This window comes from Grampus griseus (genome assembly GCF_964374135.1).
Source record: "Grampus griseus genome assembly, chromosome: 3".
Classification (NCBI taxonomy): domain Eukaryota; kingdom Metazoa; phylum Chordata; class Mammalia; order Artiodactyla; family Delphinidae; genus Grampus; species Grampus griseus.
Window position 1 is genome coordinate 51362046 of NC_139019.1, and position 16642 is coordinate 51378687.

The following is a 16642-nucleotide window of genomic DNA, read 5'->3' on the forward strand; positions in this document are numbered from 1 at the left end:
AAGCCTTTAGGATAAATATCTGGAAAAGATAGGACTGCACGCCAATCTACTATATTTTACTGGATCTAAGATACCATTATTTTATGTACCATTAAAGAAAAATAATGCCGATTATTATTGTAAGATACCATCAATTGCAAAATGAATCTAATTTCAGAGATGTTAAAATGCAAATGATATGTGCTTTAGAATTAATGAAATATGACAATCGCCAGCACTATGCCAGGATCAACCTATTGAAGTTCCTGCTTTAAAGGGGTTAATTACTAAGTCCTGTGGATAAATAGGAATCAAAATTCCACCCTCTGTGATGTTTTACCCCCTTTTCTCAGCCTAATTTATTTATATCGTATGAATGTATGTTTCCAAATAAGAATATCTAATGTTTTTCTCTTTGCATTTGAAGAAAATAATTCTCACTTCTTTCTCTTACTTACTCTGGTGGGCAGGGCTCAGTGTTGCAGGTTCTTTGATTTTCAGGTGGCTTACTATCAGGGTCACAGTAATTGTTCTGGACAATGGAGTTGTCGTCCAACCTTTTACAGACCACCTCCTGTCTTTGGACACCTTGAGAAAAGGAGGACATCATTAATTGAAGAGTAGTTTACCTTCCAGTAAGTTAGGTATGCATAGCTTTCCTCTGTGGGGGATCAACCTCACTGGATCGCTGCTGTCTTATCTGTTCCAGAAACATTTGACTGCTCCTCTAAAAAGGAGAGAAGACCTGGTCATTATATTGCAAATTTAGGCAAAATTATTGTTCTCATATTTAGAAACATAACTGTTTTCAAGTTCAGAAAAGAAACTATTGGTAATTTTAAACAATTAGTATTCCCATTTGTATATTCTTCTTCATGCTTTCCTTTAAAGAAAGAAACTTTATTTTCCCAAAATATCATCAGATAAAATGTATGAATATACATTTCAGTGCAAAACAATGGTTGGATATCTATGTAAAAACAAAACATTAGGGACAAATTTACTTTTTAATATTTTGTAGGACAAATCCAATCAATTTAGTCTTTGTTAGGAACACGCAACATTCACACATTTCATTTTTTCTCCTTCCATTTACAGATTTATTTCTCTGAAAGCCCACAAGTCTAGAATTTAAAGACTGCAGTGAGCCTCTTTAGACTGCAACCCATCAGTAATCTATTTGCTTTGATAGAGTCGGCCCTTGTTGATTACACCACTGGCAAACAGATATACACATTTTCCATCAAATATTAACTTACAAAATACTTATCTCATTCTTAAAAATTGGTCTATGTAACCTGTTTGCCACAGCTAAAAATATTCTCATAAAATTTGTAAAATTCTAAATATATGTTTATTATTTATTGGCAAAGATATCCACCACACCTTGCTCACATTTCACAAAATACGAAGACACACACAAACACACACTTATCTGTAAACATGCCTGGTGAATAGACTTTATGCAGATTCATTTTCTCTTCAGTGTGGAGGAATCAAAAGAAGCAAAGATAGGTGTATCAAGGTCTCAGAGGAAAGTCAATCTACAAGACAATGCTAAATGTTCCAGATCCTATAGAGGTAGCAGCTTACTCCCAGAATTGAAAATAAAAGCACAAACTAAGCTATCCCCCTACTCATCCATCCCATCTCTATAACCCGGTAGGCTAAATTACCTAGAACCAGTTATAAAAGCAGCATTAGCAGTATCCAAGCAACTACAGCTTCATACCTACCTAGCCCCACGCAAACCTTCAGTTTTTCTTTTTTTTTCTCAGTTGCTTTTAGTAGTGCCCTAAAGAAAAGAGTTTGACCCCAAATTAGGGAAATCAATGTGAAACAGGACCATTCAGTGAAGGAAACTGTCACTTAAAGAGCTACGCACCAAATGCTTCCCCAAGGTCCCTTAAACATCCTGGGAGTCTGCAGGTGGGAGTACCTCAGTCATCATGTTTTGCACACTTCTAACTAAGCACTTTGAATTTAAAGATAGGGAAATCTCTTTCCCTGATGGCAAAAACCATTAAGTCCCATAGCCTCCATGATGGTGGTGAGCAGATGAAGAAGGTATATTTTATTACTTGCAGTGACCCAAGGCTCTTACTGATCAAGTTTTTTGGTTTTCCTAAATTTAGGGGTTTAAAATATAGACAAACAACTTACTTGCAAAATGTCTCAGAGTATGTGCTGTATTCATTCCATCCCAACCCCTTGAATAGGCCAAATATCTCAGTTTATGCGACAACAGTTTGGAATTTTTTAACTATTAAACTTTAGATTTTTGAGGGAAGAATGATTCACACCAGGCATAGCTTTGACCCATTCACAGATGTTCCACAGTATTCACCACATATCTCCTCACTGTGTCATTCCAGTGGGCAGATAACTAAGTCCATGTGATACACCTGGACAAAAATCTCTATTATTAGTCATAGGATTCAACACCCACTGCCACAGTGGCTCAGAATAGCCATCTACCTGGGTTCAATACTTGCTCCTATCAGGAGGAGCAGGGGACTGCTTTTATAGGTTAGCATGGTTATTTTTTAAAATATCCATTCAAATATAATTATACTTGGAGGGGGGAGACTCAAAACATCCACTTACACAAAGGATTTACAACTTCAGCCAACTTTTATAAATACATTTAATAACTAAAAAAAGATGATTAAACTTGCAATAAGGAAGTTGGCATTCAAGCTAGTATCTCGGTTGTTTTTCAGAAAAGGATAAACTTTTTATTTTTATTTTATTTTACTGAGGGAGGATAAACATTTTCAACACTACAAAATGGAACTGATATTGCTTTATATAAGTGGCAGAAACATCAATTCAGTTTCTACAGGTTAAGATAAAATTCTACTTCCTTTAAAAATCGTAGAAATGTTGTTTGGTTATAATGACATTAGTTTTTAAAAGTAGCCTTTAATATAAAAGCAAGGCTTCTGCAATTTGAATCACAGATGAGATATTAGTTATTAGAGGTAAGATTTACATTTGATTTTAAGAGAAATTCTAGCCATGTATGATCTTGAAAAACTTCAGCTACATAACATTTATTGTTAAAAATTTGGAAAATACACAAAACCAGAAAGAACAAAATAAAAATTATCCACAATCTCATATCTTTGCTTTGGACCTTTATTTTTTATTTTTATTTTTTGCTGTACGCGGGCCTCTCACTACTGCGGCCTCTCACTACTGTGGCCTCTCCCGTTGCGGAGCACAGGCTCCAGACACGCAGGCCCAGTGGCCATGGCTCACGGGCCCAGCCGCTCAGCGGCATGTGGGATCCTCCTGGACCGGGGCACGAACCCACGTCCCCTGCGTCGGCAAGCGGACTCTCAATCACTGCGCCACCAGGGAAGCCCTGGACCTTTATTTTTAAGGTTATTTTGTTCTTTGGTGGGATCCAGTAATTAATTTAAAATTACATAGTACACAAACTAAAAATGCCAGCTAAATATGGTTGGCAGGTCATTCATTCATTCATTCATCCATTCATTCATTCAATAGAGAATAATTACTGAATACAAGGCACTGTACTTCTTATGAGATATTGAGCTAAGTGCTGAGAATTACAAATTGACTTAATTTTGTCATGCCTCTCAGACTTCTTAAAAACTAGAATTTAGGGGTACATTTCACTTTCATAATTTCAGAATGCTATTTTTTATGAAGTAAAAATTAAAGTCCTTGAATAAGCAGCTGAAATAACTGTATTTTACAAAGATGCATTTTCCTTGCATTCATCTTTTATTAATTTTCTTCTAAAATGTCATATTAGACAGTGTGGTATTTCACACTCGAGAACTGACTGACTATACTAGTAATCTATTCCAAACCTTCCTAAAATGCTGAACTATCTCCCTTCAATAGCACAAATCTCCTTCCAACTTTTACCCCCACACTTGGCAGGTTTACAGAATTTTTTTTTTTTTCTTTTTAAATCAGCAGCAACAGAATAACTCTCTAAACCAATGCACCTAATTGGATGGATTTTTCAACACATACTTTTGGATTAAAGAGAATGCAGCTTTTAGCTTTAGAAAACACAGATCAACTGGAAATAATCTAAACCAAGTCAACAAGAGAAATGATTGAGTTTAGAATCTTTTTATATGATCAACCCTCTTGTACATAGCTTCTTTTAAAGTAATCTGTAAAACATTGCTAAGAAGTTGATTTAAACCTTTCAGGAATAATTACATCCAGTTACACAAAACCACTATGCTTTCAAATCTAAAGATGTATAGTTTATAACCCAAAACATAAAATGTCCGTATGACCAGTCAGTATATGCCTAATCAAAAACAAAATTCTGGTGGCTTAGTGCCCATATCCCCTGGAGATATGCAGGTGTTCTGCAGAATTTAATTGGTCAAACTTAAAATTGCACTAATTATATTTATTCTTAAACACCTGAAGTTACTGGCATGCAAATTCTATACCCAATTCTGTTTTTAAACGCAATTCCTCTTCCATGCTTAAAAAAAAAAAAAAAAACTTTAATGGTTTCATATTACAAAATTTAAGTACAGAGATGCCATTACCAATATATATTTACTTTAAACTTTCTAAAATGGGTGTATCCTGTTTAGAGTCTTTTAATTTGCTTACCATTTTGGTTCTTTGATACCAAAGATGGTTAACACGGAAATATAACTCTTATTTTTAACCTGGAAGTTTAAATTTGTCAGATCTTATATTTAATTTCTGCTAAAAGTTACAGATGATCTACTTGCCCATCAAAGGTTCTGCTGTCCAATGGGAGGAAGGAGTACCCAACTTGAATCACTGCTCAAGCTACACATGAAGAAATGGCATTTAGTATTTTGAAGTAGCATACACCATAGGAAAATGAGCAAGAAGTCCACCAAGCTGCGAGTGAGTCCTATATGGAGCCCTTCATCTGTTGTGCTTACTCTAGGAAATGGTGATGGTTCAAGAATATAGGGTCTTTTGCTCAACAGCTGCAGAGCCAATCCTGAGTGAAGACTTTAGAGACCATTCCTCCTCTTCATTTCTTGCCTCCTTTTCAGTCCCTCTCCTACTCTTCTTATAAGCTGCTCAATGTTCTCATGTCCCATCTCTCTTCTTTCAGATAATTAAATCATTTAATAAGTTCATGTGTAACAATATTTAGCAATTTATTGCTTTTCTCAGGGTAGTTCATCATTTTAAAAGTAGAGAGAGGGCACTTAATGCACAGAAATTACCACCTGAATCTCATTTGAAAGAGTGATATGTATTAAACCAAGAAGGATGTGGGAGAGGTTAAGGGCAAGAGAAAGATCTTCTAGGTCTTCTCAAATCTACTCATAAGAACCAGCATTTCAGTCCTAGACGATTCAATTGGTAAGTGAGCAGTCTGTAACTACATGTAAGTCAGTAAGGGAAAGACAGAAAGGAAAAGTGTAACTTTGGGATTGATGGGCTAATCAACATCTAGATAATTTAACCTAGTGGCAAAGCACATCCTATCTACCCAAGAAACCGTTTTCTGAAGAATAGGGGGGAAAAAGTTAATAAGTCAGAGCTTACAGTACAAATGTGGTTGGTGGCTAAGGCAACAATTTGCTTAACCACAGCATCCAAAGTAGCTAGCAACCAAGACAACACTATATAACCACAGTATACAGAGCATATGGCCAACAACATTAATTTAATCTAAATCTTCAGTGCAGATAGCATCCAGAGAGCAACAAGTGCCAGGAAAAAAATGTCTCTCTGCTCTGCCTTTCATGGCTGGAATCTGGCTGCTGTGCTGTGTGATTATTGGCCAGACATAAGCATTTGTAGGGCAGAGCAAAGCCCATCTGCCTTGGATCTAACAGCTGGCATCAGGGTACCAATCAGCTCCACCCATTTGCTTCCTTCTTCTCAAGAGCCTCCTGCTAGTTTTTATCTCCCAAAGGTTTTCTTTCTCTGCCTTTCCAGCGTCTTCCCTTCTGTCTTAAGCAAAATTAAATGTCTCAAGGAAGCAGGATTAAGAAAAGGAGAATGCAGCTCTAAAAATATTTATTTTTCCAGAACAACTCTGTTTAGTGATGGTAAGGTAGGGTGGCGCATACATATACTGCGTTTATTTGAAATCACACTATCCCTGGAGGGAATTCTGACTACTCATTATAAATTAACAGTAATCTCTTCCATGGAAAGGTCTAGCTTAACTCATTGAATTCCTACTAAGTCTAAGCCATGGGTTTTCATTATCATAAGGGGGAAAATGAGTGAGACAGACTTGACCTCAATGAGATTACATTAATAATGAAGGGAGGGGATAAAACAAGTACCATTATAATTATATTATGGAACCTACCTTATCTAATAAAACAATGCACTTTCAGATGTAATATTTCTAATTTAACAGTTCCTTCATTTTGTTATGTTGCTGTCTGATTTCTCTTTCCTTTATCTTCATGGATCTTAAGAACTCTTCTCATAGCCAAATGTCTGAGGTAATTCCCTTTCACTTTATCTTGTTACGATATTTTTTTCTCACTCTGACTTCTGTCATGTTTAGTTACTACCTCTTTTTGAGTTCTAGGCAGTTTAGATAAATGATCTAAGGCAAGTTTTCATTCTCCTTTGTAAAATGAGACCAAAAAATTAGATGATTTCTGATGTTCCTTTCAGATCCAAAATTCTATGAAAGTTGTCTTTTCTTTTTTCCTCCACAATTCAATTGTTCATTTTTCCCCCTTCTAGATCTGCTTTTCCCCTGTCCTCTACAGAATAAGAAGTCTGGAAAACAGGCATTTGTTAGATTCCATTTGGTTCTGCGTCATGTTTCAGTGTCTCATTTCTTAGCAGTGCGAGGTACGTATCAAAGGGGTTAGACATGTCAAAAGGCAAAACACTAACTAGAAATAGGACTTTGTGAGAGACAAGTTTCTTAATATAAAGAATTAACCCATATTATACTAAAAAGGAATTTCCATGAACTTCAGTAGGAGCTTATTTGTTTTGGGTATTTCATTAAACACTTTAGAGGAATGATGCTGGAGTACAAGGAGGTCTTGAGTTTCTTCCTTACATTGTGATGGATTTATTACCAATAAGAAGCTTTTCTTTAATTATATATAGAATCCTTTTCTTGGAACCAAAGAGCAAATATTTCAGATTTGAATTATAACAAGGACACAATCATAAACAAGCTGTATAGTTTTAAACTAAAATCTTAATTTTATTTAGATAAAAAATGGGAATAATAATATCATAAGATCCTATATAATCAGGATGATAATGCTTATCATTACAAGAAGTTTTATTTTTTCCCAAAGTATTTTATGCATAATACCTTGTAAAGATGCATAGTGTTATGATTGTCAAAAATGAGATTTGGGACAAAATTTCAGTGAAGTGAAACATGACCTGTGACACACAGATCATAAATACAATAGGAAGGCACTTAAACTTTGGTTTCAGCCTTACCCAAGTTTTTCAGTGAGTAAGATGTATCCCGGCCCTATTCATGTTAGAGAAGAACATAATCTCTAAAGCAAGAGAAATGAAATGGAAGAGGAAGGAAAACAGCATTAGGAGTGTTTTAGGTTAGCACAGATTTCTTGCCCTCAGTTATAAATCTTAACACTAGAGAAAAATGCAAGCCACAATATGCAAGGGTAAACAGTAAAAAATGTCAGGTTATCAAGCTAAACTTTCATATGTAAATTTTTTACAAGAAGTTAGAAAGCTTAAATTATATTGAAAATATACAGGAGAATTCAAAGAATTTTTTTAAAAAGTGTATTCTATAGGGGAAGCTACATACTTAAGGAAAAAGATAAATAGAAATAATTATTAGAGACAAATAAAAGAAAAAAAACATATTAACTTCCGAAGCATGAACCAGCCAAGAGCATGAGTTTACCTAGAGGAGTAGCCCTCTCAAGGGCATGTTGCAGGAGAACTGAGCCAGGTGCAATTGATGGCTACAGAGCATAGGCTTTTGGGAGCTGTGATGTTCACAGGTGCCCTGCTCTGATGCCTGGTACAACTAATCCCATATGTTAAAGGGTACTCTTCCTTCTCAACATTGAAAATGAACTGAAAGAAGGGGATGATAGGAGAGAGTGAACAGGGGAATGCCACAGTCAACGCAATGATAGACTATTGTCTAGTCTTACAAATATTTTATTTTTCAAAGACCAAAGAGAAAATTATGGAATAATGAACAAAGCTGATGCAAATCTTTATTCCTTGTAAACTCAAGTCACGTTTTACAAGGGACATGTATCATTAAAAATATCACAGTGATCTGTTTTACGTCTAAGTTTGGTATATACAGGAACCAAATGTAAAAGGACCCTCATAGTTTCGAACAATAGTACAACCTCACACAGAAAATATCTTTTATAGGGAATTTTTCTTAAAAACTAATTATATAACTATATTTCTTCAAAGGGAAAGAAATGACAATGACTAAAGGGCTTTCAATTATTCAAACTAAAATTTCCATCTGGTATCTTTTACTTAACTCAAAGTAAATTTTGGATGGTAATTCCTAAATTAAAGTTAAGCAAACAATTATAAGATTTGACTTATTAATGTCTATTTTGAAACTTGAAAATCAAGTCTATTTTGAAACTTGAAAAACAATTGAATTTTGTTTTCCTCTGTTCCATTTTGGGACCCCTCCACTTTGAGTTTCTTTCCAAGTTAAGTGAATATGTCCTTTATAAGCTGCAATACAAGTGTTAATGGTCAGTTGACCATTATTAGTGATGTTAAATATGTTAGCCATGTTAGAATTAGCAAAGAAATTAAAAGGACATCTGTGAATATGTAAAGCATTTGCCTTTGTTTTATCTGGTACTTTGAGAGCTATTCTCTTTCAGTCAGATATTAGTACTGGCAAAAAGACTGCATCATATTTTTCTAATAATTACTTTTTAAAATTGTTATTTTAGAATGGACTTACGTACTTTTAAGTGCACAATTATAGTTCTGTTGTATCATTCTTGGAAACAATAAAATATGTAACATTAACATAAAGTGCTTCCATAGAAACAATGTAGAAATATCCAGCTTTCTAAAGGGGCGAGGTAATCTGCATGATAGATTCATTAAAATAATTTGAAAAGTCTATTATTAATAAATGGAATAGTGTGGATTATTACATAAACTTGTTAGGTAGTAAACTGCAAGGGAGAATTTGCTATCAGGGGCTCTTTTAAATATATAGTTTCTTTTTCTTTTCTCTCTCTTTTTTCTTTCACTTTAATCACCCACTAACCTGAAACTGAACTAACAGAGACAGAGGAAGGAAGCATATTCAGGAGGGCACATCAGAAGATATACTTAATACAGATATGAAGGGGAAATTTACATATTACTCAAAACCTCTAGTTTCTTAATGGAAGTGCAGAAGAGTCTCCATTTTTAAACTCTGAACATCACCAGGACCCTGAATAAGGAGTTTATATGCATTTTTTTCCTCTTAGGAAATGAAGTTCACCATCTACTGAAAGGAAGTTAGGTGACTAATTTTTATCCAACTTTACTGACACTCATTTGAAATCAAGAGTTCTCAAACTTTCCTGGTTCACAGTACTCTTAGTGTCCCAGTACTTTTTTCACAGCCCTCCCAGGCAGAAAAAAAAAAAATCTGAGTTTCACTTATTAAGTAGTTAGGTCCAAACAACTCAATAGTAATAATTTGTATGGTGTATGACCGTGTCACTGTGTTTCTATTGAAAACGTACAATATTCTGCAGTGCCTCTGTGAGTCTGCTGTAGTGTCCTGGGGTACTATGGGGCATTGTGAAAAATACGGCCCTAAATCAGGAAAATACAAATAGTACTTGGAAACTATGTAAAGCATCTTAAAAATCTTAAAGAGTAGAAACCAGTTTCAATATGTATAAGAATCCAGGTGAGCCAGGTGAAACCACAAAAAGTAAAATAAAAAGAATTTGCCCTAGTTAAAAAGAGGAAAAACATAGAAAAAATTTTTAAAACTTATATGCTACACACACACACACACACACACACACACACACACACACACACACACACACACACCCCACATTAGGCTTAAGATGCCATCCAGGGAAGAAAAAGAATAACAAATAAAACAAGCATCTTTATAAAATTTGAGCGTCAAGCACACAATAAAAATTAATTAGGCTATGTAAATGTAAAAGAAAAAGTAATAACATTCTAAATGGTCAAAGACAGTTGATTAGAAACATTCCTGAAACACTCCATTGTATAAGTAAGAAAAATCTGTGCCCTTTGATCTTCAAACAAAATCAAAATTGCCTCTAAAAATAAACCTGTCTCCCCCTCCCAGACTTCCATCTAAGCATAGCTTTAGCTTATCTTTTTTTTTACCCCTGAGCTGCTAAGCAATGAATGTTTAGCAGAGAGATGCCTTTGTCAGCAGAAACCTGACCAAATTGGTATGCAATTTTTTGTACAAAGAGAAAGAAAAGCCTAGAAAAAACAGTTTGAAGAAAGTAATCAAAAGTGTCAGTAGAACTGATTGCAGGACGAAGACTGTTTATTTACAGTATAAATGTAAAACTAATACATGAAAATACATATGTATTTCTGACCTTTCTTTGCACAACTAAAGGATCCTTAAGGTTTCTTTCCTAACAGAACAGGTACAACAGTACAGCATCAACTCTCAGTTAATTGGTTTTGGAAGTTTTGCTTTAAAGCCTAAGGGTTGTATTAAATAAGAGGAGGAGTTGGGGGGGGGGGGTCGGGGAGAAGGGTGGGGGTGGAAGGGGAATGGTTTGAATAGTGGGAAATGAGAGCACATCCAGAAAGATAGGGGAGGAAATTATCATGAATACTGCTGCATTTTGCAAAAATTCATTCCCTAACAAAAACAACAATTTCCTAAAACAATAAAAGGCCTTCTCTGATTACAACTATAAGTCACAAAGAGAAAAAAAAAGTTTGTTATCAGTTTTCACAAATGTTGAGTTAAAACAGGGGCCTCATATTCTGACTTGAGTCTAAATTAAAGTTGGTTAAGTACATAACCACTTATTCATTTTAGCTCCCTAAGTACCACAGAAACTTGAAATGAGAAGAAAGAATTTTGGAAAATCTGTTTAGCACAATTGCACTTGATCTTAGCCAAAAGGCCAAGAAATGATATTTAGCACAATTTCGGTCAGTTTTGAAAGCATTAATTAGATGCTTATAAATGATCTATCAGGTAAAGAAGCATGTAAATAAACTAAACTACAAAAATGCTTTCTAAAGGCATGTTGAAGGCCAATGGCCACACTAAACAAAATTATGAAATTAATTGGTATTCTACCACTTTTTTCATTTCCTTCTCTGATGTCCCTAGTTACTTTCCCACCCCAGATACTTATACCTAAATCGTTTGCATTCCACTAGTAGCCAACTAATAACAGAGGTGTGAGTTAGTAATGCTCCCAGAGGTATTTGCATCTGAATGTAAATTATTTGAAGACTAAATAAACCTTCAATTAGCCTCAAAGGCAGTACTTCTCAACCGTGGCTACACATTAGGGACCTTTTAAAAATCTGATGCCCAGACCATACTCCCAAGCACTTAAATCGGAATCTCTGGGGGCGGGCCCAAGCGTCAAAATTGTTTAAAGTTCCCCAGGTGATTCCAATGTGCAGCCAAAACTGAGAATCATTGCTTTAGGGAAAGCATTTGAAAAAATGAAATTTCAAGCTAGTAAAGGAGAAATTCTTGAGTGGGGAATATATCATGTTGCTCTACTGATGATGTCAACTGATGAAAAAGCTCTCTTCAAGGTAAAGGACCATTTTTATTACGAGAGAAAATGCTACATTAAAAAAAAAAAGAAATCACTAGACTTCTAAGTCTTGATTTCAGCGTTACTTCACTTGAGTATTACTGTAAAACAGGAAAAACAATAGCAGTGCCTGTCTCATGATGCTATTGAGAATAAGCAAATGAAACAGCGAACCAAAAAATGTTTCATAAACTGTAAAGTTCTATTTGTCATTACACAGCTGAGCTAGAACCATTTATCATTAAAAACACTAGGTGTAATGTGATTACAACTGTAATATGGATTATTACCTAAAGGATATGTTAATTTGTTTTAATAGACATTTATTTTATGAAATCTAAGTATCTAGCCCAATGTTTCTTGAAGTATGGTTGCTGAACCAGTATCACCAGCATCACTTGGAAATTTGTTAGAAATGCAAATTCTTGGAGTCTTCCCCAGACCTACCAAATCAGAAACTGGAGGCAGAACGTAGCAATCTTGTTTGAACAAGCCCTCCAGGTGATTCTGATGCACACTACAACTTGAAAACCACACATCTAGCCAAACATCAGTAAAAAGAGAGTATATATAACTAAAATCAAAAGATGAATAAACATCATTTTTTCAATCTTTAAAAGTCACAGTGCAAAGGCGTATCAGCATAAATTACTACTTAAAAAAACTCCTAAAGCTTTGTATTTTAAAATAGTACAGTTCTCACTACCTAGCCAAGCTTTATCAATCAACACATTAATCACGAATACAATAGTAGTATATAAATTTAGGAGTCAGATTAATTACAGAGTATAGAAACAAAACTCTAGTGGGAGTAACAATGGTTCAGAAAATAGTCCAGGTTTAATTGTCTCAATGGAAAAGGCATAACTGTATCTTAAAAATCACATTTATCCTGAAGACAACACTCCACAGCATCTCAATGTTCTTATTCAGGCTAAGGAAGTGTGTCAGCACTGACTCAGAGAAAAGACCATTTCTTGGACTGAATCACTAGCAGTGTTTCCTGCAGTCTTAGATTTGTCACTGGGTCTGCTAAGCAACAGAAAAACAATCTCAAAACTTCTTATCTTAAAAGATCTCGTAAGAGAAAATATCAACATTGCTCCCAAACTCAAAGTCCAAAGGTCGTGAGAACATTGAACAGTCTTGTGAGACTGCAATAGAAAGTTCTTTGAGATCTTTCTTGTTCCCTCTTTTTCCATTTTAAAAAGTTTTGGCAGTATCAAGATACCTAGCACCACTTTGGAAAGATGAGAGTGGAGTATCCCTGTTAAGAACACACGTTAGTATTCATCCTTAGTTTCTGAGTGAAAACTGAGAAGAAATGACTTTTTCCTGAAAGATTCCTTAACAACAGATGAAGTTCCATTTACCATTACTGAGCAGATGACTCTGGCTCTCTCTTTGATCAAGATTCCTGAGTCCTAAGGGATTTTCCTTTCCTCAATCCTAAGCCTCCTGTATTTAAAGAACCTTGGGTTAAAAGTGGGGGTATGTGTAGGAAGAATAACTCCAATAATTGATATCTGTACTCTATATTCTAGGAAATATTTCCAACCTATTCAAAGTAAACAAAAGAATATAATCAAAATTATACTATCTTTCCCTGACAATTGCTTTGCCCCACCTTACAAAAAAAATAACAATTCTAAACTCTCATTTCCCACACTGGGAAGAATAACACAAATATATAATTGCCAAAATAATTAATTCCTTTTGTTCATTCACTTATCTGTACGCATTTATTGAGTTCCTAGTATGTTCCAGACATTGTTTTAGATACAAAATGAGTCTAGAAAGATGCATAGACTTCAGTGATGAGGACGTGGATTCTATGTGTCTAGAGTGCTGTTTCAGTTTCTCTGTCAACCAAGACCAGTGGTACTCAAACTTGAGCAAGCATCAGAATCACTTGGAGAACTTGTTATAACATAGATTTTGGGGCCCCACAAAGAGAGACTCTATTCAGTAGGTCTGAGATGGGGCCCCCAAATTAGCATTCTAATAAATTTTCAGGTGACATTGATGCTGCTGGTTCGGGGACCACACTTTGAGAACCACTTACCAAGAAATGCAGCTCATCACACTATGCCTGCTGATTTTCAAACACTGTACATCTCTCTTCCAAACAAGGCAATGGCCTTAGAAAGGCTTTTTACTCACAACTGAGCAGAATTACAGTTCCCAGAACCACCTCAAATATCTAGGATTAGTAGCTCCAGAAGAGAAGAAAGAAGTATAAAAAATAAAGAGAAAATTCTCTTTCCAGGGGCTTTGCTCCCTCCTTGTTTTTCTTTTCTTTTATGCCCCATCACAAGAAATCACTCTTCTATTATGATTTCTCAATACAAGTGTTATGGAAAAGAATAACACACATTCAGATTTTTCATACTTCTTTACTTTAATAAAATCATAGTTTTTCTTCTAAATTCAGTTCTCTTGGCCTTCTCCCCCACCCCTTTTTTGTTGGACTATCTCCTTTCTGAACAGAAGAATAGAGTTAGAAGGAACACTGAGAATTCACTTAATCCCTCCTTGGCCTCAGACAAGACTGAATCTAAACCATCCCCAAATATAGCAATTTCCAGTACAAAGATGAACAGGCACTAAGAACCTCCCATTCAACATTCTGTCACATACTTGAAGATACTATCATAATATACTTTCCCTCAGCCTTCTCTTCTCCAAGCTAATCAACCTCGACATTTAGACTACTTCATTAGATTTCCTGAACTTTAAATTATTTTGATTCTTTAATAAGTTTATCCCACCTTACCTCAGGGCCTGAATTATGTATTATCTGTTATCATGAAGACTTCTTTTTGGTATGTGAAAAGGGGAAAGTTAATTTATAGATTAAATAAAAAGGAATTTAATTGGAACAAAGAAATATATATATATATATATTATATATATATATATATATAAATGCCACTATAATATAATGGCATTCACTTGAACAATTAATTTCAAATATCCTTTATTTTGTTAAAAGAAATAGTAAAGCCCTATAGTTTTTAAAACTTTATAAATCACCAGCCATTTTATACATAAAACGGATGGGAGTTAGAGATCTTTTTAAATATGCCACAGATTACACATAACCATGTTTCATGACACTTCACACAGGAGGAAAACATTATTATTGTTCATTTGCTTTTTTTTGCATAGTGTTTACTACTTAAGTTGGAGTTTATCCATGATTTAATTTTGTATGAGTCTAAAATTACTGAATGTATTATTGTGATTATTCACTTCTGTGAAAATAATTTCTCTGATTCAAGCTTTGAGAATCAGAAGTGTTTAGAGAGTCAGTGAGTACAGGACAAGATAGGATGAAGTCCATGTACATCATGTGTTTCTGAGCGGTTCAGAAAGGAAAAATAGGTAAAACATTGGAATACGGGGTAAAATGGGATGATTCACTTTAGTTCCATCTCTCCCATTCTAAATATCACTATTCAAAATTTAATCTTTGCTTTCGGAATGGTGAGGTGCTCTAGTCCAGCGCAGGCCTGAGGGATAGGTTTTGTTTCCTTGCCTATTGGGACCAAGGTGTACGGTGGAGGCGATGCATTTAGTCTCCAGAGAGAAGGAAGATGCTGCTTGCACAGCACTTCTACTCACCAGTCCATGCAGCAGCAAGGGTGTTGGCTTTGAAGGAAGCCAACTGTCCTGCTCTCCCAGCCAGAGGTAAAGAATTGCATTGGTGGCCACTAGAGGGAGGAGGATTAGGAATAGAGTAAATTGTGGGGAAAAGGCACCCATGAAAAACGCACATGGGACAACCAACACATCACCAACCACCGCCTAGCAGCTACCTCTCTGAGGGACTATCATGGGGTCTGCAAACACCATTAACCCAGAGACCCAGACACCAGTAATTATTGTAGTATCCCAGTATATAGCCCCTTAACTTGGATGGCTGCAGAAGGGAGTTTGAATAGTATTGTGGGAAACATACAAGCACACAAACACAAACACACAAGCACACAGACATACATTCTCATCCCCCATTACAAAACGTTACATCTGTGCCGTCTGATTCTTGCTCATTTTCTTATTTAAAACTCTTGATGTTCTTTACCAAGAATGTGTTCACGAAAAGCAAACAGCCCACCTTCAAGATAGTCTTGGGAGAAGCACCAGCAGAGACACTCATTGTGCCAAGATGTATTTTACCAACAAATCTGTACAAATTACATGAGGTTAAAAACAAACGGAATATAATATAATTAAAGCAAAGTTTCTTTTGCTAAATTACAGCTTGAAGCAAACCTGCAAGAAATATTTCCAATTAGCTTCTTTAGCAAACAAAAGCATAGCTCAGAATGTTTTGCTTTCCATCCTGCCCTCTGGGTGGGCTGCCTAGTGGGTGTCTTACCTCCAGCACAAGTAGCTGAGCATTCTGACCAAGGCTGATGATTCCATGTAAAGCCAACTTCATTGTCTCCACTGCCCGTCCGGGTGATGGGAACGTTGAATTTATACCTAATTCCCAAATTCTGTTCCTGAAGCAGAACCTGACATTGAAAACAACTGGTGAAGATAATTAAAATACAATGAGCCTTTATTCAGATATTTACTATTTCTTTTGAAGAAGAAAATGTCATAATATAAGTCTTAAGGGAAATTTAAGACAACTTTTAGAACACATGCAGTTATACTGAATTTTCTACTTCCGTTTTCATGGGTAATTTGGAGCCATTTCTCTCATTTGCCTTATTTGGTTATAAAAATATTATTCAAGCAGGCATTGAAAAGATCAGTCATATGGAAAGAGCACTATGGTCTTAACTTTACACAGACTTTTACACCCTTGGGCAGACCATTTTACCTTTATTTACTTTAATTTCACCACTTTAATTTCAAATGATAAAGCCTGCCCCTTCCTACTTCAC

The 16642-nt window shown here is 35.4% G+C and overlaps 1 protein-coding gene across 1 annotated transcript in view; it reads right to left on the bottom strand.

Annotated features, from left to right (window-relative positions):
- Positions 1 to 16642, bottom strand: part of ADAMTS6 (ADAM metallopeptidase with thrombospondin type 1 motif 6) — a 264059-nt gene that overhangs the window by 33119 nt on the left and 214298 nt on the right. Inside the window, exons 19-20 of the mRNA XM_082652300.1 lie at positions 16126 to 16264; positions 438 to 567 (exon numbers count right to left, since the gene is read on the bottom strand). Of these exons, the coding sequence (XP_082508426.1) occupies positions 438 to 567; positions 16126 to 16264 (269 nt within the window). The remainder of the gene's footprint in view (positions 1 to 437; positions 568 to 16125; positions 16265 to 16642) is intronic.